Here is a 24,089-nt window from a genome sequence, read left to right on the forward strand (position 1 = left end):
TCTGGGAGTTCAAATTAATCATCAAGGAGAAAAATTTAATGCAATAACGGTCTATGCCCCCAATACAAAAAAAAAACAGAATTCTTTAAAAAATTGGAACAAATGTTATTAGAACTAGAGAGCCACAAATTAATTCTTTTAGGAGACCTAAATGGAGTCCCCGACCCTGAAATGGATAGGAGTGAAAAAAAGAGAAAGACGAACCAAGGGAAACTCCCAAAATCTTTTAAAGATTTACAGGAAAATTTAGATCTGATTGATATTTGGAGGTACAAAAACCCAACAATAAAACAATTTACACACTTTTCAGATGCACATCAGAGTTGGGGCAGAATCGATCAGATTTGGATTTCAAGAGAGTTATCATTAAGAACAAGGAAATGTGAGATAGAACCTAGAACACTCTTCGATCACAACCCAATTATTTTGGAAATAAAAGGTAGATCATTGGGACAGTACAGGTGGAGAATGAACGAATACCTATTAGAAAACGAAGAGATTATTGAGAAAGCAAAAAACACCCTGAAAGAGTATTTTGAATGGAATTTAAACAAAGGAACCAAAATTGACATAGTCTGGGAAGCAAGTAAAGCGGTCCTCAGGGGATTCTTGATTCAGCAGAATAGTTATAGAAGGAAGTTAAGAGAATTAAAAAAGGAAGAAATAGTGAAACAACTGAAAGAATGTGAGGAAAAATTAATAATAAACCCAGACGATGAAAAGATGAAACAAATATCTAAAGTGCTGCAAACTCAATACTCAACATTATTAGGGCAAGAGGTAGAATGGAGGATAAAATCAATGAAACAAAAATACTTTGAGTCTGCAAACAAGACGGGGAGATTGTTAGCATGGCAACTAAGGAAAAGGAAAAAACAAATGGTGATTAATAAGATTAAAATAGAGGAACATATAATAGAAGACCCAAATGAAATAAAGGAAAAGTTTCTTCAGTTCTATGAAACCTTGTACAAAAGAAAGGAGGATGAAGATACAATAGAAATAGAAAGATATTTGGAGAAAAACGGGGGGGGGGGAGCGGCTGACAGACGATGAAAAATCCCATCTAAATAAACCAATAACGACGGATGAGGTTAAGGAGGCTATTAAAAAAATGAAACCAGGGAAAGCTCCAGGTCCAGATGGTCTGTCACAAAAATATTATAAAGTCCTGGAGGAATATGTAACACCTGTCTTATGTGACGTATTTAATAACATCTTACAGGGAGGGAGGATACCGGACTCGTGGAGAGAGGCCCATATTACCCTAATACCAAAACCGGAGGCGGATAAACTTGATGTAAAAAACTATAGGCCGATATCACTACTCAATAACGATTATAAAATATTTGCTGAGATAATGGCAAAAAGACTGAAAAAATATTTGACAAAATCAATTCATAAAGACCAAGCCGGTTTTTTGCCAGGCAGACAGCTGAAGGACAACATAAGAAATATAATAAATATCATTGAATATTTAGAGTTTAAAAATGAAATTCCTGCAGCTCTGGTATTCGTCGACGCTGAAAAAGCTTTTGACAATGTATCCTGGTGTTTCCTTGTAAAGTGTATGGAAAGGGTAGGGATAGAGGGGCCCTTCTTGGAGGGTATCAAAGCAATTTATTCGAGCCAAAGAGCGAAATTAATTATTAATAATAACTTAACAGATTCATTTATGATATCAAAAGGTACAAGACAGGGGTGCCCTCTGTCCCCCCTCCTGTTTATTATGGTTCTGGAGATAATTGCAAATAAAATAAGGGAAACACCGGAAATAAGAGGAATTAAACTTGGAGTGAAAGAATATAAATTAAAGGCATACGCCGATGATTTAGTGATATCATTAGAAGAGCCATTAAAAAGCGTGGAAAAAGTCTTGGAAGTGCTTGAAGAGTTTGGGAAGTTATCTGGGTTTAAGTTAAATAAAAATAAGACAAAAATACTGACTAAGAACTTGGCGGAAGACTTAAGAAATCAATTAGAACAACAAACAGGAATTAAGGTAGTGAAAAAGGTGAAGTATTTGGGTATTTGGGTAACTACAAAAAATATAAATTTAGTGGAAAATAATTACGAAAAAACCTGGAGTGAGATTAAAAAAGATTTAGACATCTGGAGTAGATTAACACTCTCCTGGGAGGGACGAATGGCAGCCATAAAAATGAACATCCTTCCAAAAATATTATTTTTATTTCAGAATATTCCAGTAATTAGAGGAACAACAATGTTTAAGGAATGGCAGAGGACCCTGTCCAGGTTTATCTGGCAGGGGAAGAGAGCAAGAATTAAGTTTAAACTGCTCACAGACAGGAGAGAAAGAGGGGGGTTTGCCGTCCCGAATTTGCAATTATATTATGAGGCTGCATGCCTATGTTGGGTTAAGGACTGGATAGTTCTGGAAAACTTAGATGTGTTAGACCTGGAAGGATTTGATGCTAGATTTGGCTGGCACGCCTATTTATGGCAAGATAAAGACAGGGTGCATAAGGGTTTCTCCCACCATATTGTTAGAGGAGCGTTGTTAGAGGTTTGGAATAGAACTAAAAGACTGTTGGAAAAGGGCATACCTTGGTGGCTATCTCCAGTTAATATCTCATCCCTTAAAAATTTAAACACGAGAAGCCAAAGATGGACTTACAAAGATCTCCTGACCAAATCGGATAAGGGGTGGAGAATTAAATCATTTGAAGAACTAAAAGATAAGTCAATAGGGTGGTTACAGGTTCACCAAATTAATGCCCTATGGAATGAACACAAAAAAATAGGGATGAATGAGAAAAAATCAAAATTCCAAGTGGAAATATTAGAAGGAAAGAGTAAGCTTCTATCCAAAATGTACAATCAATTACTGGAATGGGATACAAAAGACGAGGAGGTGAAGGAGGTCATGATAAAGTGGGCCATAGATTTGGGATATAGTTTAGAATATGAGAGATGGGTGAAACTTTGGACTAAGGACATGAAATTTACAGCATGCGTTAGCCTCCGTGAAAATATGGAAAAAATGATGTATCGTTGGCATATTACTCCTGTTAAGCTTGGGAAAATGTACAAGACTGGAGACAAAAGATGTTGGAAATGTAAAAAAAAAGAGGGCGACTTCCATCATATGTGGTGGTCATGTGAAGAAGTGAAGAGGTTCTGGGGTTCCATCTATGATGAATTGAAAAAGATACTGAAATACACATTTCCTAAAAAAACAGAGGCATTTCTTCTGGGAATGGTCGGTGAGGAGATTAGAAAAGAAGATCAAACCATGTTCCAGTATGCAACAACAGCAGCTAGACTACTGTTGGCACAGAACTGGAAATCATCTAAAATCCCAACTATTAGCGAATGGCAAGACAAGCTATTTGAGTACTCTGAGCTAGCAAAAATGACACAGAAGATCAGGCATCAGAGTAATAAAATCTTTATTAATGATTAGAATAAATTTATATCATACATGGAGAAAAACTTAGGTAACATTAAAATAACAGTAGGTGAATTATAGAATCTGCGAAGTAAAGATAAAGGTAGAAAGAAGGAACTGCAAGAAGGGTATCAATGGAATATAGCTTAAATCGTGGTGGAGGGAAGTCAGAATGATGTTATGATAATTAATACTTTTGGAGAAATGTATTTACGTCTTGATATTTTATTGTCTACATCTGTTTATTTTGCGATGTCTTTTTTTTTTACTTTCTTATTGTGATTTTAAAAGAGTGAATATTGGAAATAAAAGTTTATTAAAAAAAAAAAAGACATTGTGGCGAGTTGCCCTGGACAGCCTTTTCCTCCATGCATTGGTCCAACCCTCATTTAAAGCCCTGCAGTTGGTGGCCATCACTGCCTCCTGTGACAGGGAGTTCCATATTTTAACTTTCTTTTATCTGTACTGAAACTTCCAACCTTCAGCTTCACTGGATGACACTGAGCTATGGAGGGAAAAATCTTTTTTCTACCCACTTTTTCCTTTGGTTTACTGATGAGTTCCGGAAAATGAAGCGGGATCTCAGACAGCTAGAGCGAGTATGGCAACGGACTCGTGACGGAGCTTCAAGAACATCTTATAGGGCGCTTATGAAAGCCTATGAGATGGCTATGAAAGCTGCTAAGAAATCTTACTTCGCAGCTTCCATTGCATCCACTAGCTCTCGCCCAGCACAACTTTTTAGAATAATTAGGTCGATAACATACTTAGGAGGACAACCAAATCTAAGCACAAATTCGACCCACAGCTGTGAGGCACTCGCGAGCTTTTTTGCGGAGAACGTCCTGTTGCTCCACTGTGACCTCCCCTCAACTGTCTTCGGGTCCAGTGTTGGACCATTTCGATCAGATACTCCCTGCTGATGTGCACAGACTCCTCCAAGCTGGTAGGCCCACCACATGCCTCCTTGATCTGTGCCCATCTTGGCTGATTAGGGCATGCCCAGATGTCGCATGGACACCCCTGGTTGAAATTATCAATTTGTCCCTTGGCACAGGGATATTCCCAGGGGACCTGAAGGAAGCAGTGGTGTGTCCGCTCTTAAAGAAAACTTCACTAGATCCTTTAGATCTATCCAATTACTGCCCAGTTTCAAATCTTCCATATCTGGGTAAGGTAATTGAGAGAGCGGTTGCTGAACAGCTTGGTAGGTTTCTGGAGGAAACATCGGCTTAATTCCGTCCTGGTTTTGGGACCAAGACGGCTCTGGTCGCCCTAACAGATGATCTCCGCAGACAACTGGATCAAGGCAGGTCGGGACTGCTGATTCTCTTAGATTTGTCAGCAGCTTTTGACATGGTCGATCATGATCTTCTGGACCACCGCCTCGCCAACGTGGGGATACAGGGCATAGCTCGCAAATAGCTGTGCTCTTTTATCTCTGGTCGGGGACAGAGGGTGGCACTAGGGAGGGAGATGTCGTTGCGCCACTCCTTGGTGTGTGGAGTGCCGCAGGGTGCAATCCTCGCCCCGGTGCTTTTTAACATTGTTATGAACCCCCTTGCCCAGATTGTCCGGAGCTTTGGGCTGGGTTGTCACCAATATGCTGATGACACTCAGCTCTATCTGCTGATGGATGGCCATACCGACTCGGCCCCGGACACACTGACCAGATGTTTGGAAGCTGTGGCTGGATGGTTTTGTGGGAGCCGATTGAAACTAAATCCTTCGAAGACAGAGGTCCTCTGACTGGGTCGGGATGGTATGGGGATGAGGGACCAACTCCCTTCTCTTGCGGGGGCCCAATTAGTGCCATTGTCTTCCGTTAGGAGTTTGGGTGTAATCCTTGATGCCTCCCTTTCCATGGAGGTGCAGGTTACAGCAACAGCGAAGGCGACATTTCCCCCCCTTCGCCGCATCAAGCAGTTGGTCCCTTACCTTTCCCGCCCCGACCTGGCCACAGTGATCCATGCGACGGTCACCTCCAGGCTTCACTACTGTAATTCGCCCTTGAAGCTGTCCCAGAAACTCCAGCGGGTGCAGAATGTGCAGCGAGGCTCCTCACAGGATCTCTGCCATTTGAGCATATTCACCCAGTGCTTTTCCAGCTGTACAGGCTCCCGGTGGAGTACAGGGTCAGATTTAAGGTGCTGGTTTTGACCTTTAAAGCCCTTCGCAGCCTAGGACCCTCGTACCTACGGGACCGCCTCTCCCGGTATGCCCCATGGAGGACCTTAAGGTCCATAAATAGCAACACCCTAGAGGTCCCGGGCCCTAAGGAAGTCAGATTAGCCTCAACCAGAGCCAGGGCCTTTTCAACTCTGGCTCCGGCCTGGTGGAACGCTCTGTCTCATGAGACCAGGGCCCTGCGGGATCTGATCTCTTTCCTTTTTTTTTTTATAAAGAAGACTTCCGGTCGGCGCCAGCGCTAATGGCGGTCCTTTTTCCGAGCTCCGGAGAAGGACTGCCCTGCGAGTTCGGGTCTGTCCCGCTACGGCAAGCGGGGGACCCCTAAAATCACAGGCGCGGAAGCCTGTGAACGAGGAGATTCGGTGGGCACCAAAAGCGCCCCCTCTTTACCGCAGAAAGAGCCTTTTTAAAGGCTCTGGAATGACATCGGGGAGCGCGGTGCTGAGAATCGCTACCCAGCCCGCAGGGTGAAGCCGCGTCGCTATTAGTGGAGAGCGCCGATTCCTTCCTGTAAATTACGGACAGAAAAAACCCGTGAGTAAAACGGAACTTTTATTTGGATCTAAAATTTGGAGATTTGGCTGAAAGCGGGGAGGTCAAAATCAAGGAAGTCTGCCTCCCCCCGACTGCATGAAAGTGAAAGCAACGGAACTCTAAAGCTGCATTCGTTAAAGACTTCGTTTTCATTTAATCAAGCCTGACATTTGGACTTTAGATCTCCCCTCTAGCTAGCAGGGCAGAGGGGAGGCAAAAGAGACTTTGGCAACTGCATGATTTATTTATTTAAAAGAAAAATCCTCTGCTGCCTCAGCTGTCTAAGAGCGTGAAACGGTCTGCCTTTTAGGACAATAGGACACTGAACTGGCTTTTCCCTGTGAAAGTTACATTGTGATACAAAGTTTCTGCACTGCCTGGATACAGTATATTAGACAGTATCTACTGGGAAATTGTGGCAATTTGCAGTTACAAGCCTCCAGCTGCACTTGCTTTAATTTTTCTCTTTCTCTCTTTCTTACGTATTTGGATATTCTCTTTGCCTTTGTATTTGGACATTTTATATTTGGCCATTTTGATTTGCTCCCCCTAGAGGGTAAAGTAAAGGTTGGCACAGCCTAAGACAGTGGAATTTTCCAGTCGGGAATAGCTCCCGTGGGAAACGACCTTGACATGAGTGGTTCACAAGAAGAGATAGTCACAAGGGCCAAGACCAAACAACAACAGCACCAGCTGCAGCAACAACAGTTAAAGAAAAGAGGCTCAATTTCAGGCGTAACTGCCGGACTTGCAGGAATAACAGGACAAGAAAAAGTGACAGCTGTCTCTATGGAAGCCGTGACAGAAGCCCTGCTCAAGATAAATCAATCCCTGGAGTCTTTGACAAAACAGACTTCAGAAAATACACAAAAATTAACAGAAATATCAGCAAGATTAGACCAGAACACAGAATCTATAAACAAATTGGTTGAGGAAAATTCTACTACACGTAAAATTGCTGAAGAAGCGAGAGCCATCGCTGGTGAGACACAAGAGAATTTAGAACCGATTGCCAAGAAGGTCCATGAGCACGACGCAACTTTGGCTCTGTGGGAATTACAGAGAAAAGAGAGAAATTTGAAATTGAGATTGATTCCAGAGAACGAAAGTGACAACCTTGCGCAGTTTTTAACACAGGAGTTTGTTGATTGTTGGGATCTGGAGGAAGACGAATTTAAAATTACAACAGCCTTCAGATTGGGCAAAAAGCAATTTTTGGAAAGAAATCAAGAGGACCTGCAGAAGGGGACTGTGGACCCAATTGCAGAACAGAGGAGAGCATTAGACATTCTGAATCTCTCGCTTGGACACAAACCACCACCATCAGAGGAAGAGCAACAACTTGGAGCTGTTGGAGGAGTGTCAGAGAAATAACAAAATGGCTCTGCAATTTCTTACCTGGAATTGTAATGGGCTCAATGGGCCTTTGAAGAGAAGACAAGTTTTTCACATTTTGAACAGAGAACAACTGGACTTGATATGTCTACAAGAAACTCACATAACCAGAGCTCACAGGAGATTACTTACAAACAAAAGACTAGGACAAGAATTTATCTCATCAGACAAAGTTAAAAAAAGAGGAGTTGTGATTTATGTAAAAGAGAAATGGGCCCAAAAAATGATGTTTAAAGATGAGCAAGGGAGATATTTGGCAGTGGAAATACAAGTACAAGGAGAAAAATTCTTAGTTGTTGGAATCTATGCACCAAATGAAGGTAAATCTGACTTTTTCAAGAGACTTCATGAAACTCTGACGGACTATTTGGATTACAATATGATAATTATGGGAGACATGAACGGTGTGGTCTCCACCAACATGGACAAGGCACAAAGACTGACAGTTACTAAGGAAGGGAGACTTCCTAGGACCTTTTTTGAAATGACCGAAAACATGGACTTGATAGATATATGGAGAACAAGGAACCCTCTGGAGAGAGAGGGAACCTTTTTCTCCCAAGCAATGATGACCTGGACCAGAATCGATCAAATTTGGATTACTAGTGGTATGGCTCCAAAGATTAAGAAGGTAGAAATCTGCCCAAAAACTTGCTCCGACCATAACGCCGTGAAGATGGAAATGAAACTTACAACAACTGGTCAATTTAGATGGAGAATGAATGACACCCTCTTTCGAGACAAGGAGATCCTTATGAAGGCCCAAAAAACCTTAAAAGACTATTTCGAAATAAATTTGAGGGCTGACGTGGAGAAAAGAGTGATCTGGGACGCAAGCAAAGCGGTGATGCGAGGTTTCTTGATTCAACAAAACTCAATAAAGAGGAAAAAACAAAATGAGAAAAAAGAAAAGATTTTGGAAAAGATAAAGGAAGGAGAGAAAAAATTAAGAGCAAAACCAAAGTCCCAGGAGATTTTAAGAGAGATTAAGTTATATCAAACACAATATATGGAATTGATGAACCAACAGATTGAATGGAAGATAAAGCAAATGAAACAAAAGACATTTGAATCAGCAAATAAATGTGTCAAACTTCTGGCATGGCAATTGAAGAAAAGGCAGAAACTAAATACAGTTACAAGCCTAGAAGTGGATGGAAAGAATATATCTAAACCTAATGAAATTAGAAATTGCTTCTTGAGTTATTTTAAAAAACTTTATACTCAAGGCCCGCAAAATGAAGAAGATATAGACAAATTCCTTGATAAATATGGATTACAAAAAATCTCTCATCAAAGCAAGATGGATCTGAACCAGAGAATAACAGAACAAGAGATAGAGGCTGCCATTCAGAATATGCAATTGGGCAAATCTCCAGGACCAGATGGACTGACTTCAAGATACTACAAATCGCTGAAGGAATGGTTGATTCAACCACTAAAAGAAGTCTGTAATGAGATCCTTGAGGGAAAAAAGGCACCTGAATCGTGGAAAGAAGCATATATTTCACTCATACCAAAGACAGAGACTGAAAAGACTCAACTGAAGAACTACCGCCCAATATCACTACTTAATGTGGATTACAAAATTTTTGCAGACATTTTGGCAAAAAGATTTAAAAAAGTGCTGATGGAGAAGATTCATACGAACCAAGCAGGCTTTCTCCCAAAAAGACACCTAGCAGACAATGTAAGGAATATAATAGACATTTTGGAAAAGCTAGAGGTGAATATAAATACTAAAGCAGTACTGATTTTTGTGGATGCGGAGAAAGCCTTTGACAATATTTCTTGGAGCTTTATGATAAAGAATCTTCATGGGATGGGGGTAGGCCAAGGTTTTGAGAATGGTATGGCTGCAATATATTCTGAACAAAAAGCTAAATTGATTGTAAATAATGTAGTAACTGAGGAACTTAAGATAGAAAAAGGAACACGACAGGGGTGCCCAATTTCCCCATTACTCTTCATTTCAGTTCTGGAGGTGTTGCTGAATATGATTAGGAATGACCAGCAGGTTAAAGGAGTGCAGGTCGGAGCTAAACAGTATAAGTTAAGAGCATTTGCAGATGACCTAGTACTGACTTTGCAAGAGCCAAACACTAGTACAAAAAAGGTCCTGGAAATAATCCAACAGTTTGGCCAGGTAGCTGGATTTAAGTTGAATAAGCAAAAAACCAAAGTTTTAGGGAAAAATTTAACAGATACGGAAAAAGAGAAATTCCAAGAGGAGACAGGGTTGACGGTGGTCAAGAAGGTGAAATACCTAGGGGTCTATCTGACATCCAAAAATGTGAATTTGTATAAGGACAACTATGAAAAATGTTGGTCAGAGATTAAAAAAGATCTAGAAATATGGTCAAATTTGAAATTGTCAATGTTAGGCCGAATTGCAGTGATTAAAATGAATGTATTGCCTAGAATGTTATTTTTGTTTCAGACCTTGCAGATTCTTGATAAGATGGAATGTTTCAAGAGGTGGCAGAAAGATATTTCGAAATTTGTCTGGCAGGGCAAAAAGCCCAGGATCAAATTTAAAATATTGACAGACGCTAAAGAAAGAGGGGGTTTTGCCCTGCCGGACTTAAAATTGTACTATGAGGCAGCAGCTTTTTGCTGGCTGAAAGAATGGATGCTCCTCGAGAACACAGACATTTTGGATCTGGAAGGTTTTAACAATGCTTTTGGTTGGCATGCATATCTATGGTATGACAAAATCAAGCTGCATAGTGCCTTTAAAAATCACATTGTTAGAAAAGCATTGTTCAATGTTTGGATAAGATATAAAGATCTGTTGGAAAACAAAACCCCTAGATGGGTGTCACCAGTGGAGGCCAAGGCAGTGAAGAAACTCAATATGGAGGTCGGATGGCCGAAGTATTGGGAAATTTTGGAACAGGATGGAGATAAGTTGAAATTACAAAGTCATGAGAAATTGAAACATAAAGTACAAAATTGGTTTCAATACCATCAAATAATGGAGTTTTTCAAACAGGACAGGAAAATTGGCTTCCAGGTGGAAAAATCAAAATTAGAGACTGAATTGCTAGAACCCAATACTAAGAATTTATCCAGAATGTATAACTTGTTGCTGAAATGGAATACACAGGACGAAACAGTTAAATCGGCCATGATTAAGTGGGCACAGGATGTTGGTCATAACATTACGTCAGCTGACTGGGAATGGTTATGGAACACCGGTATTAAATTTACGGCATGTAATGCCTTAAAGGAAAACATTATGAAAATGGTCTATAGGTGGTACATGACCCCAGTCAAGCTGGCAAAAATTTATCATATGCCCGATAACAAGTGTTGGAAATGTAAAGAGACTGAAGGTACCTTCTACCACCTTTGGTGGACATGCCCGAAGATTAAGGCTTTCTGGGAAATGATCTATAATGAAATGAAAAAGGTACTTAAATGTACTTTTCCTAAAAAACCAGAGGCCTTTCTCTTGGGCATTGTCGGCCAATTGGTGTCAAAGAGGGATAGAACTTTTTTTATGTACGCTACAACAGCAGCAAGAATACTCATCGCAAAGTATTGGAAGACACAAGATCTACCCACTCTGGAAGAATGGCAGATGAAAGTGATGGACTATATGACATTGGCCGAGATGACAGGCAGAATCCGTGACCAAGGAAAAGAGACGGCGGAAGAAGAATGGAGAAAATTCAAAGGTTATCTTAAGGACTATTATAAACTTAATGAATGTTAGAGTGTTGTGGTTTTCAGGAACAAAGGGATACAGTGATATAAGGTCAGAATACAGAGATGACTAAGATGACAGAGGTTGGAAAGTAACAACTGGGAGTTGCTATAAAATTATGGACATTGGGATGCAGAAAGGGGGGGTATGGGGAAGTCCCAGAAAAGAGGTTTATGAAAATATGTTATGAAATTATACGTGTATGTTTGTCTTTTTAAGTGTTTGTTTGTTCTTTAAAATTTTGTAAAACTAATAAAAATTTTATAAAAAAAAAAGGATCTGATCTCTTTCCGCAGGGCCTGTAAGGCAGAGGTGTTCCGCTTGGCCTTTGGCTTGGAGTCAATTTGATTCCCTCCCCCTCTTTCTTTTTTCCTTTCTCCTCCTGTGAAAAGGCTGCATCTTAATGTTTTAATGTTGTATTTTAATCTTGTTTTTTAAATTGTATTTTAATCAACTTGTTTTTATTATTGATTGTTAGTAGCCTTGAGCCCGGTCTTGGTTGGGGAGGGTGGGGTATAAATTATCATCATCATCATCATCATCATCATCATTAGTTGCCTTCCAAGGCTCAGATTAACTCCACTAGCTCCAGCTTCTGCCAATATCTCTGGGAAGAGTAAAGTGACCCAAGGGGGGCACCAAATGTGCCTTTAGGCAGATAAAGGTTGGCAGCTCCCTGCATAAGAGTCTCAGACTCAAGGAGTCAGTCCCCGCTCAGCTAGGAAGCTCACTGGGGGTCCTTAGGCCCATCACTCTCTCTCAGCTTAAATCTAACTCACAGGGGATAAAATTAGGCAGGTGAGGAGAGAACCATGGATGCCACACTTGGAGGCACTTGGAGGAAAGGTGGGATACAGATTAAGTAAGTGTTTGTTCCTTTCCTGCCAAAGTACTACATCAGTGTAGACAACATGCTGTCCTCTTGGTGTTATTGGACTACAATGCCCACAATCCCTACAATGCCCATAATGCTGGCTGGGGCTGATGGGAGTTGTAGTCAACAGCATCCAGCAGGCACCACAGCGGCCAGCCCCACTTCCTCTTGTGAACAGGTGTCGTGGGAGATGCTATGGCAGTGGCAAAGAGGTGGAGGTACAAGACTCAGCAAGAGCAGAAGCTTCTTTGCTGTTCAGGCCGGCCAGCAAGCCAGACCTACTGCTTTACATCATGCTTTTCCTCCAAGAAGCTCTGGGTTGTGTACTTTGATCAGAATCCAAGCATTCCTGTGGTTTGTTGCCTGCAGGAATCAACCTTTTCTTCCTGTTCCATTGAATTCCCAGAAGGCCTCTGTCCCTGGCACTTTCCCACCTTGTTGGCCCAGCTCAAGAATGGGGAACCTCAAGCATAAGCCCCAAATGTGGCCCTCCAAGGCTTTCTATCTGGCCCTTCAGACTCTTCCCCAGGCCACACGCTTCCTTACCAGGTTGGATAGAGGAGATACAGGGGGCTGCTACATCGATTGCATAGGGATTCTCCAGATTTAGGACGGAGAAAGTGTGTGTGAACAGTAGTTGCAGGAGAATTGTCACATGGAGTGGGGTTTTTAAAGGAGGCACAAGGGGTTCCATATTAAGCTGAGGTATGGATGGGCTCTGAATCAAACCGCTGGGCCCTATACTGCCTGCTCTGAATGGCAGCTGTTGTCCAAGGCCTTAGGTCTTGCTAACCAATATATTTTTAACTTGAGACCCCAGGGATGGAATCTGCCTACTTCTACAAACCAAACTTGCTTCTCAACCAAAGTGCTGCCCAACATGATGTTGGCACGCTCTCATGCACAAGACCTTGCCACACAGTTATGTGACTGATAAACAAAACTCAGCCAGGTGCAACTCCTTGACATGTGCATAGAACAGTAATCTGCTTTGCAAAAACCATTCTGAAAAACATCTTTCCACCTGCCCCTATTATTCTGATCTCCTCTCATGGTTAGAGCATCTGCTTTGTATGCAGAAGGTCCCTGGCATCTCCAGGTAGGGCTAGGAGGAACTCTGAAGAGCTGCTGCCATTGACAGCACCGAGCAAAATGAAGCAACAGTATGACTAAGCGCAAGGCACCTTCCTATGTTCCAAATCTGAGTGAACGCTATCAAAACAAACTGAAAATATTCCACATATAGAGGCTGGTGGGGGCTGACACACAGCTCTGGTGCTGTCCAACATCTGATGCTGCTTGAGTTGTCAGAGACTTGAACTGGCCACCTTCTCTACCCTTGGGGGCTAATCCAAATGCTAGGCTAGAACACCCCCACTACCCCTCACAAACAGCCGGGCAGAGGGGGAGCACATGTTTGCATATGGCTGGCGTCAGGCATAGACATGGCTGGGGACCCAGCGAGGGCCCACAGTCCACCAGGGACCCCCGGAGAAGAGCACCTTGGAGCCTCTCCAGACTGGCAGACTGGGAGGCTGTGGGAAGCCCTGTGCACAGAATACCAGTCTGTTCGCAGAAGCTATGGCAGTTAAAATGTTACATAGCCAGGTTTTAGAGGGCCTCTCCAGACTGGCAGTGGTCCCTTGGCCCTTCCAGAATGGGCATGAGACAGCAACGCAATGCATGCAAAACACACACAGAGATCTGACTGGGCTGTGCTTTGATGCAGACATGCGGCTGCTGGTCACCAGTAATGGCACCCTTGAGTCATGCTGCCCATGTCCTCCTCGGAACACGCAGTTGTAGTCACCCATGGCTTCCTCCTGCTAGCAGCAGCCAATGATACATACATTGATATATTATGGGGAAAGGAGGCAGATGATGAAGTGAAGATGCCAGATTTGGGCAACATCCTGTATTTGCCTTAACATGAAGATGGATCCTGTTTGTTATTTTCCCTTGCATTACAGTTCCTTTGAGGGTGTGTCTGGAGGATAAGGACACTAACCACAAGGCCTATGTTCTATCCCAGCAGCAGAGGAGGTGTCCCTCTGACTACCAGCTGAGGGGACTCACAAGCGGAAAGAGTGGCACTCAGGTCTTGCTGGCAAGCTTCCAATGGGCATCTGGCGGCCACTGCAGAACATAATGCTGGACTAGACAGGCCTTTGGAATGGTCTAGCAGGCTCTTCTTATGTCCATGGGACACCCATGTCCCAAGAGGAGCAGCTGGTCTCTATTTTCTGGAACTTGCCTCTGGAAAAACTACTGCCCACATTTCTGGACTTTGCAGGATACCTTGAGATGCTAAAATTCACCCAGAAGGATCGTAACTCAGTGGAAGATCATCTGTTTTGCATGCAGAAGGTTCCAGGTTCAATCCTGGCCATCTCTGGGTAGGGATGCCTGACATCCTAGAGAGCCACTGCCAATCAGTGTGGACAATAATGAGCTCCAGGGACCAATGAGTTTGACTCAGGATAAGGCTCTTATTCTATATTCCTAATGGTCTCAAAAGTGAGGTGCTAAAATCTCCATTCCTGCCCTCCCCCCAAAATTTCTAGAATATCTTAATACTAATACTAAATGATGTTAACATTTTTAATTATACTGGTGGTGGCAGGTATGGGATTATGCCCCAAGATCTGGTGATGGCCAATCAACCTTAAGAGGAAATCAAATTCACAGAGGATAAGGTTACAAATGGCCATATGCCAGAACATGCCAATGAATACCAGCCGCTGGAGAACACAAGTGGAAGAGGGCTGCTGGTGGACTTCCTTCCCATAAGCTGCTTTAGGAAACAGGATGCCGAATGAGCATTGGCTTTGAGCTCTTCCTATGTTCGTAGGGCGGCATACAGGATTCCCCGCTATTTTATCCTCACAAATCTGTGAGACAAGTTAGGCTGAAAGATAGCATCAGCCCATCCAACATCACCCCATGAGCCTCTTGGTTGAGTGGGGCTTTGAGCCCAGGTCTCCTTGGCTAGTCTGACTCTTAGCACGACTCCACAGGTGCACATACAGAGAGCAGCCTGCCCATGAATAGAAAGGAACAGTGCACTGCACAGCTTGAGGTATATGCTGGACTCTTGAGCACCCTGTGCAAAACCCCAACTCTGTCCACTTTCACTTGTTGCTGAAGGCTCTAAGCCAGGAAACAGGGAAGCTGTTGCCCTCTGGGTGTCATTGGACCACAAATCTCATAAGCCTTAGGCATTGTGGCCAAAGGGCAGAGATGGTGGGAGGGCCAGTTGTTCCCTATCTCTACTAGAAATGGCTGACCTGTGCAATTCTCCAATGTACAGTTCTGCCATTCACGTCCGTGGGGATTGCACAAAGCAGCTTTCAGGTGGATTGTGTATTTAGGAAGCTTCCTCCCCAACGGTGCATAACACAGGAAACATAAATGGAGAAGTCTTCTTCAAAGAAGACCTAGACCAGCTCTACCACACACTGTACATGTGAACAATCCCCATCTTTATGGTTCTCTTTTGCACCTGCACAAATAACTTTCACTATAAATATGATGGAATGGAGAAGTGAAATAGCTGCAAAAGCAGGCTGCCCTTCGTATGGAGGGCCCCAGAGGCCAAAAAGGAACTGTGTACAAAGTCTCAGCTCACTCAACCCTTTCTGCTTGAAAGGTTGTCAGCAAAGCATCCTGTTTGGCAGGGCAAGACCAGAGTTAACTGTTAAGAGCTAAATTTACTGTAGAGAAAAATAAACTTAAAAACAAACACAGTCCTCTCAACTGGGAACCAATTCTGAAATTGCATAATGTGTGCTGATCACTTGAGGACCAGTATACACTGATGTAGGGACACGGGTGGCGCTGTGGGTTAAACCACAGAACCTAGGACTTGCCGATCAGAAAGTTGGCGGTTTGAATCCCCGTGTGCTGGTCCCGGGGGAGGTTACCGTGGGGCGAGGTCCAGGACCTGAGTCGAGGGTCGGCAGACAGTCCTCCATGGGCGAAGCGGGGTCAAAAGCGAGGAGCCGGGCAAGGACAGGAACTCTGGAGGAACAGGACTAGGTGCTGGCCGAAACAGCTCTTCAGCGACGTTGCTCCCGCAACCTGAGACCGGGCTGACAGGCCTTTATCTTCTCTAAGGCCAGGGGCGGTCCCGGCCCCCAGGAGACCCGCCTCTCCTGGCCTTAAGGCAAGCACCTCCTCCTGGGAGAAACCAGTTCCCTCTGCCTCTCTGCCCTGAACCTATGCAGCTCAGGAGAGGCTGGAGGATTACTGGACCCAGGGGGAGACTCACCTTCCCCTGACAGGGCTGGGAGAGGCGCACCTGTAGGCACTGTGTCCTCAACCACCTCCGGAGCCAGAGTGGATTCACCTGGTGCCTGCTCCTGAGGATCCGGCACAGGTGCAGGCGCTTCAGAATCCAGGCCCTGCCCCAGTTCAGCCGGCCCTGGAGGCGGGGACTCCTGTGCAGGCTGGGATTCCTCCGGTTCAGCCTCTGAATCGGATTCCCAGGCCATCACACCCCGCGACTGGGTGAGCTCCCGTTTCTCGGTCCCTGCTCCTGCCAAACTAGCAGTTCGAAAGCACGTCAAAGTGCAAGCAGATAAATAGGAACCGCTCTGGCGGGAGGTAAACGGAGTTTCCGTGTGCTGCTCTGGTTCGCCAGAAGCGGCTTAGTCATGCTGGCCACATGTCCCGGAAGCTGTACGCCGGCTCCCTCGGCCAATAAAGTGAGATGAGCGCCGCAACCCCAGAGTCGGTCACAACTGGACCTAATGGTTACCTTTACCTTTACACACTGATGTATATTTATCACTATAGAAATATTCTGGTTAGATAGTAGGGATGGATGGAATTGTCAATTTTGGCTTCTCTCAAGTTTCTCATTTCCACGTTGGTTTGTGGTATTTTTTAACCAGTCATGAGAATTCATCAGCATTTTAGTGCAAATTTATTCTAATATACACATTTATGTATGGAATTTCATTGAGTCAGTCTATATCTATCTATCTATCTATCTATCTATCATCTATCTATCTATCTATCTATCTATCATCTATCTATCATCTATCTATCTATCTATCATCTATCTATCTATCTATCTATCTATCTATCATCTATCTATCTATCTATCGTATATATTCATAACACAGACTTTCCAAATATGTATGTTATTTGTTGTATGTTATTTTCCCCAATACATGTATCTTTACGCAGAGGCAGTTTTAGGGGAGCGTGACCAGTAGTGCAAGAACAGAGTGCAAGGGCGGGAGCACTAAATTTTAGCACTGAACAGGGTGCTGCTGAAATTTGAGAGCCTAAAGTCCGCCACTGCTTTATGCACACTTTACTGTATTATATGCATTTTCCTACATGCTACTTGGCTGGAGAACTGCAATGCAAAATTTGGAGAAGTGTAAATTTTGAAGAATGCCTGTGTTTCAGTTCTCATAGTGTTTTAGAAAAATGTAAATTTGCTAGGTTCACTTTTAAACATTAACTGAATCGAATTTCTCCCCCATCTCTACACAGAGGAGTCTTCTGAGGTCTATGACTCATCAAATGCAGCACAGAGATATTCTGGGGGATGTTCTGGGGTGCAGGTAGACCCTGGTGTGATGGACAGACCACTGGGTCCTCCTCCTGGAGGCTCTTCGCCAATCACAGCAGGGAGGAGAAACGGCCCATCAGGAGAGAGTGAGGAGGGTAAAGAGAGAAGCTGGCATTCTAACTGGCAAGGCCTGGTCCAGGGAAGTAGCTAAGGGTGTTTGGGGCAGAATTAACTGGTTTAATTTCCTCATGTGGAGCGAAGAGGGCTAGAGATGTTTTACAGGCAGAGTAAAAGCAGATAGCCATTCTAGGAAGAAATAGACTTAATAGAAGCAGTTCTGTTGTGGAGGATTATAGGTAAGAGTTCTTGTTTAAACCTGAAACAGTATTTCTGACAGAAAATAAGTATTATGCCTTTAACAGCAAAGCCGTCAAGCTTTATCCTTCATGCTGTGTTTATTTATAATAATTAAAAGATCAATTCCATTGTGCCGCAACTTCAAGGATAAAGTTGTCACAGGAGCCTCTATAGCTGCAGATTTACATTATATGCTACCACATAAAGTTAAAACATGAATTATCGGTTGTTATAGACAGGGAGGGACCAAGGCTAAAAAACCGCAGACTCGGTCGTGTTTCCCCTTTCCCATTTGCTACATCTGTCGGTGCCTGAGCAGCAGCCGGCCACATGTCAGCCAGGCTCTTTGGGCTGCTGGTACCGTATTTTTCGCTCCATAAGACGCACTTTTTCCCTCCTAAAAAGTAAGGGAAAATGTGTGTGCATCTTATGGTGCGAATGCAGGGGGGAGGCAGGCAGGAAAAGCCCCCAAGAGCCACACACAAGCTCCGCAAGGCTCTTGGGGGCTTTTCCCCAGGAGGGAGAAGGGACTGACGCGGCCAGTCAGTCCCTTCTCCCTCCTCATAGAAAAGCCCGCAGGAGCCGCACACCCTTTAAAGAGCGCGCTGCTTTTGGGGGCTTTTCCCCAAGGAGAAAAGCCCGCAGGAGCCACACACTACTTAAAGGGTCTGCTTTAGCTGCGTGCCGCCTCTCCGGCCAGAACAGCGAGAGGAACCATCTCCTGGCTGTCTTGGCTTCTGCCATAGCTGAGTGCAGCTTCTCCTGGCAGGAGAGGCTGCGCGCAGCTAAAGCAGCCAGGACAGAAGCTAAGCCAGCCAGCGGGATCCACAGCCACGCGCAGCCTCTCCTGGAAGCCAGAGGAAGCCAGGACAGCGAGCGGGATCCTGCTGGCTTTGCTCTTTGGGGCGGGGGGGGGGGAACCCGGGCTTCCCCTGGCAGCCCCAAGAAGCTCTGGGAGAAGCGGACAGGTTGCGCACAGCCGGTCTGCTGCTCTTTGGGGCTGGGGAAATAATATTTTTTTCTTGATTTCCCCCTCTAAAAACTAGGTGCGCCTTATGGAGTGAAAAATACGGTAATTCTTAAGTCTCCCTGAAGAGGAAGTCAGAGAAAGCGGAGGAGATTCCAGAGCTCCTGGCCATCTTCCCCCGTCCTAGCTTTATGCTAGCATTCTCCAACCTGGTGCCCTCCATATGGTTTTGGACTGCAACTCCTATCAGCCCCAGTCAGCGCAGCCGTCTGACCTGGAAGAAGGCAAAGGAGTCTTAAAGGGTCCCTGATGCCAGACTTCGTAAAGGATTTTCTCTCCAAGGAACCCCTAGGATGCTTCCCCAAAACTGCCCTACCTGCCAAGTTTCCACTGGTCAGTAAGGAGGGTATTTTACCTGGATATAGAAGGTCCTGTAGCTCGTTGTGATTTCAAAGAGATTGTCCCTCATTAGAAGATCACTAGAAAACACAGAAGGAAAAGCCGACATGTTGAAACCACACCTTTCTTCTTTATGTGAGTTATTTTACAAAAGTGTTGCAGTATTCCTTTGGCAAGACATTAAATGGCTAATGCACCATGTCACGAGACAAAGGTTCTTAAGAGCAGGAGCAGCAAGGCAAGGCCTACAAGGCCTACACAATCATTCATTAACTGCTAACTGTTAACAGCAAACTGCTGAATCATTATGACTCATCTACAGGATGACTCATTCTCTCTATAGATTGGCATCCTGTTTGCAGGCCGGCCAGTGTAGTGCCTGTGCCTGTGTGTCTTGTTGCAGGCAGAGTGGCTCCAGGACTCCAGTTAATCAGTGACTATGACTGTGGCTCTGTGAAGAGTCAGGTAGCTGCTATGAGCACTCTGTGTATGCTCTTTATCCCTGCTGTTTCTGAACAAGTTTATTTTCTTAAGTAAAAGTTTTATTCAGTTTATGAAGAAGATTCTGTGCTGATTAATTTACCGCTGTGCAACACACCATGTAATACATACATGCACACACATGCCAGCAAAAAACAACAGTTCTCCCACACTATTAAGTTGTCTTCTGGAACACAAAATAAACCTGCAACCACCAGTGAGAGAACAGCTGCTTTGCCTGCAGAAATTCCAAGTTTCCCTTCCCAGCATCTGCAGGCAGGGCTGGGAGAGGCCCAAGTCGCTTTCCAACAGTGGAAACGTCCACCTCTTGAAAATAGGCATTCTTGCCTTTTGTAACTTCCTTGACTCTGACTCCGCTCACGTTGGAGACGTGAATACCATGGGTATGCATAGCCTGTGTGTGTACCCCAAATTAGAAGGTGAATCAGGATAATTTGGCAAAGGTTCTAGCTCATGTTTCCAGGACAGATTGCATCTGTAACAGTCTTGCCTTGAGGAAGATCAGGGACTCCCTAAGATTCTGAGTTTTAGATCTGGTCCTAACCAATGTTGATGACCTGGTTAGTGGGGTAGAAGTGGAAGGATCATTAGGCGCGAGTGATCATGCTCTTCTGAAGTTTATTATACAGCGGAAAGAAGCAGCCAAGCATACTAGGACTCAATTTCTTCACTTTAAGAAAGCCGACTTCATAAAACTTAGGGAAGTGCTGGGTGAGATCCCATGGACAGCAATACTAAAAGGAAAGGGAGTTCATGATGGCTGGGAGTTTGTTAAGAGGGAGATAGTAAAAGCACAACTTCAGGCAATACCAATGAGATGGAAACATGGAAGGTGCCTAAAGCAGCCAGGGTGGCTATCTAAAGAACTTTTAACTGAGTTAAGATTAAAAAAGGATGTGTACAAAAAATGGAAAAGGGGGGAGACCACCAAAGAGGAATTCAAACAAATAGCCAGCACGTGTAGACACAAAGTCAGAAAAGCTAAAGCACAGAATGAACTCAGGCTGGCTAGAGAGGTTAAAAGTAACAAAAAAGGCTTTTATGGGTATGTTCGTAGCAAAAGGAAGAACAAAGAAACAGTGGGGTCACTCAGAGATGGTGAAATGCAAACAGGGGACACAGAAAGGGCTGAACTCCTCAATGCCTTCTTTGCCTCAGTCTTCTCCAATAAAGAAAACAATGCCCGACCTGAATAATTTGGAGCAAATGATTCAGCAAAGCAAACACAGCCCAGAATAACTAAGGAGATAGTACAAGAATACTTGGCTAGTTTAGATGTATTCAAGTCTCCAGGGCCAGATGAACTGCATCCAAGAGTATTAAAAGAACTGGCAGATGTGATCTCAGAACCACTGGCAGTCATCTTTGAGAATTCCTGGAGAACAGGCGAAGTCCCGGCAGACTAGAGGAGGGCAAATGTTGTCCCTATTTTCAAAAAGAGGAAAAAAGAGGACCCAAATAATTACCGCCCAGTCAGTCTGACATCAATAGCAGGGAAGATTCTGGAGCAGATCATTAAGCAAACAGTCTGTGAGCACCTAGAAAGGAATGCTGTGATCACCAATAGTCAGCATGGATTTCTGAAAAATAAGTCATGTCAGACTAACCTGATCTCGTTTTTTGACAGAATTACAAGCCTGGTAGATGAAGGGAACGCAGTGGATGTAGCCTACCTTGATTTCAGCAAGGCATTCAACAAGGTGCCCCATGATATTCTTGTAAAGAAGCTGGTAAAATGTGGTCTTGACTATGCTACCACTCAGTGGATTTGTAACTGGCTGACTGACCAAACCCAAAGGGTGCTCATCAATGGTTCCTCTTCATCCTGGAGAAGAGTGACTAGTGGGGTGCCACAGGGTTCTGTCTTGGGCCCGGTCTTATTCAACATCTTTATCAACGACTTGGATGATGGACTCAAGGGCATCCTGATCAAATTTGCAGATGACACCAAACTGGGAGGGGTGGCTAAAACCCCAGAGGACAGGATCACACTTCAAAATGACCTTGACAGATTAGAGAACTGGGCCAAAACAAACAAGATGAATTTTAACAGGGAGAAATGTAAAGTATTGCACTTGGGCCAAAAAAATGAGAGGCACAAATACAAGATGGGGGACACCTGGCTTGAGAGCAGTACATGTGAAAAGGATCTAGGAGTCTTGGTTGACCACAAACTTGACATGAGCCAACTGTGTGACGCGGCAGCTAAAAAAGCCAATGCAATTCTGGGCTGCATCAATAGGAGTATAGCATCTAGATCAAGGGAAGTAATAGTGCCACTGTATTCTGCTCTGGTCAGACCTCACCTGGAGTACTGTGTCCAGTTCTGGGCACCACAGTTCAAGAAGGACACTGACAAACTGGAACGTGTCCAGAGGAGGGCAACCAAAATGGTCAAAGGCCTGGAAACGATGCCTTATGAGGAACGGCTAAGGGAGCTGGGCATGTTTAGCCTGGAGAAGAGGAGGTTAAGGGGTGATATGATAGCCATGTTCAAATATATAAAAGGATGTCACATAGAGGACTGAGAAAAGTTGTTTTCTGCTGCTCCAGAGAAGCGGACACGGAGCAATGGATCCAAACTACAAGAAAGAAGATTCAAGCTAAACATTAGGAAGAACTTCCTGACAGTAAGAGCTGTTTGACAGTGGAATTTGCTGCCAAGGAGTGTGGTGGAGTCTCCTTTTTTGGAGGTCTTTAAGCAGAGGCTTGACAACCATATGTCAGGAGTGCTCTGATGGTATTTCCTGCTTGGCAGGGGGTTGGACTTGATGGCCCTTGTGGTCTCTTCCAACTCTATGATTCTATGATTCTAGGTCCGGGGACAGAGGGAAAGGCCCGCGGCGCTTCCCCTCTGTCCCTGGACGGTCTCCATAGGAACGCATTGATTGATTTTCAATGCATTCCTATGGGAAACCGTGCTTCGCAAGACGAAAAACTCGCAAGAAAAAAAACTTGCGGAACGAATTAATTTCGTCTTGCGAGGCACCACTGTATTCTCTCTTAAGGCATTACATGCCGTAAACTTCATACCTGTGGTCCATAACTGTTCCCAGTCAGCCATCATTATGTTATGTCCAACATCTTGTGCCCATTTAATCATAGCAGATTTCACCGTTTCATCCTGAGTATTCCATTTCAACAGCAAGTTATACATCTTTGACAAAATCTTCGTTTTGGGTTCTAACAGTTCTGTTTCTAATTTTGATTTTTCCACCTGGAAGCCAATTTTCTTGTCCAAATTGTATGCCTCCATTATCTGATAATAATGAAGTAAATCTCGCACTTTATTTTTAAGTTTTTCAAAGCTCTGCAATTTCAATCTGTCTCCCTCTTGTTCCAAAATTTCCCAATATTTCGGCCATTTGGCCTCCATACTGAGCTTTTTCTGAGCCTTTGCTTCCATCGGTGACAACCACCTTGGGGTTTTATTTTCAAGTAAGTCCTTATATCTTATCCAGACATTAAACAATGCTTTCCTGACAATATGATTTTTAAATGCTTTATGTGCTTTGACCTTACCATACCACAAATATGCATGCCATCCAAATACATTATTAAAACCTTCTAAATCCAAAATGTCTGTGTTTTCAAGAAGCAGCCATTCTTTCAGCCAGCAAAAAGCTGCTGATTCATAATAAAGTTTAAGGTCTGGCAGGGCAAATCCACCTCTTTCCTTTGCATCCGTTAGTATTTTAAATTTTATTCTAGGCTTCTTGCCCTGCCAGACAAATCTAGAAATATCTCTCTGCCACTTCTTGAAGAAATCCATTTTGTCCAAAATTTGCAATGTTTGAAACAGAAACAACATTCTAGGCAATACATTCATTTTTATCGCAGCAATACGGCCTAGCAGTGAAAGCTTCAAATTTGACTAGATTTCTAAATCTTTTTTCACTTCAGTCCAGCCTTTTTCATAATTGTCTTTAAATAGATTCCCATTTTTAGCTGTCATGTTAATCCCCAGGTATTTCACTTTCTTAACCACTGTTAAACCTGTCTCATTCTGAAACCTGGGGTTATAAATCTTGGATCTCTTCACAGGTATACACATCCCTGACATATAACGCCACTCCTCCTCTTTTATTGTCTGGTCTGTTTCTCTGAAATAGATTGTATCCCTCCATTATTACATTCCAATCGTGGGACTTATCCCACCAGGTTTCAGTGATGCCTATTATGTCATATTTAGTTTGCTGTACCAAGTGCTCAAGCTCATTT

General features: G+C 43.7%; 1 protein-coding gene across 2 annotated transcripts in view; it reads right to left on the reverse strand.

Annotated features, from left to right (window-relative positions):
• PLEKHA2 (pleckstrin homology domain containing A2) overlaps window positions 1-24,089 on the reverse strand; it is a 117,212-nt gene that overhangs the window by 12,720 nt on the left and 80,403 nt on the right. For both annotated transcript variants that reach the window (XM_081171452.1, XM_081171451.1), the window contains one exon: window positions 19,384-19,447. In XM_081171452.1, the coding sequence (XP_081027578.1) occupies window positions 19,384-19,447 (64 nt within the window). The remainder of the gene's footprint in view (window positions 1-19,383; window positions 19,448-24,089) is intronic.

The sequence above is a fragment of the Podarcis bocagei genome (genome assembly GCF_964188305.1).
Source record: "Podarcis bocagei genome assembly, chromosome: 15".
NCBI classification, from domain to species: Eukaryota; Metazoa; Chordata; class Lepidosauria; order Squamata; family Lacertidae; genus Podarcis; species Podarcis bocagei.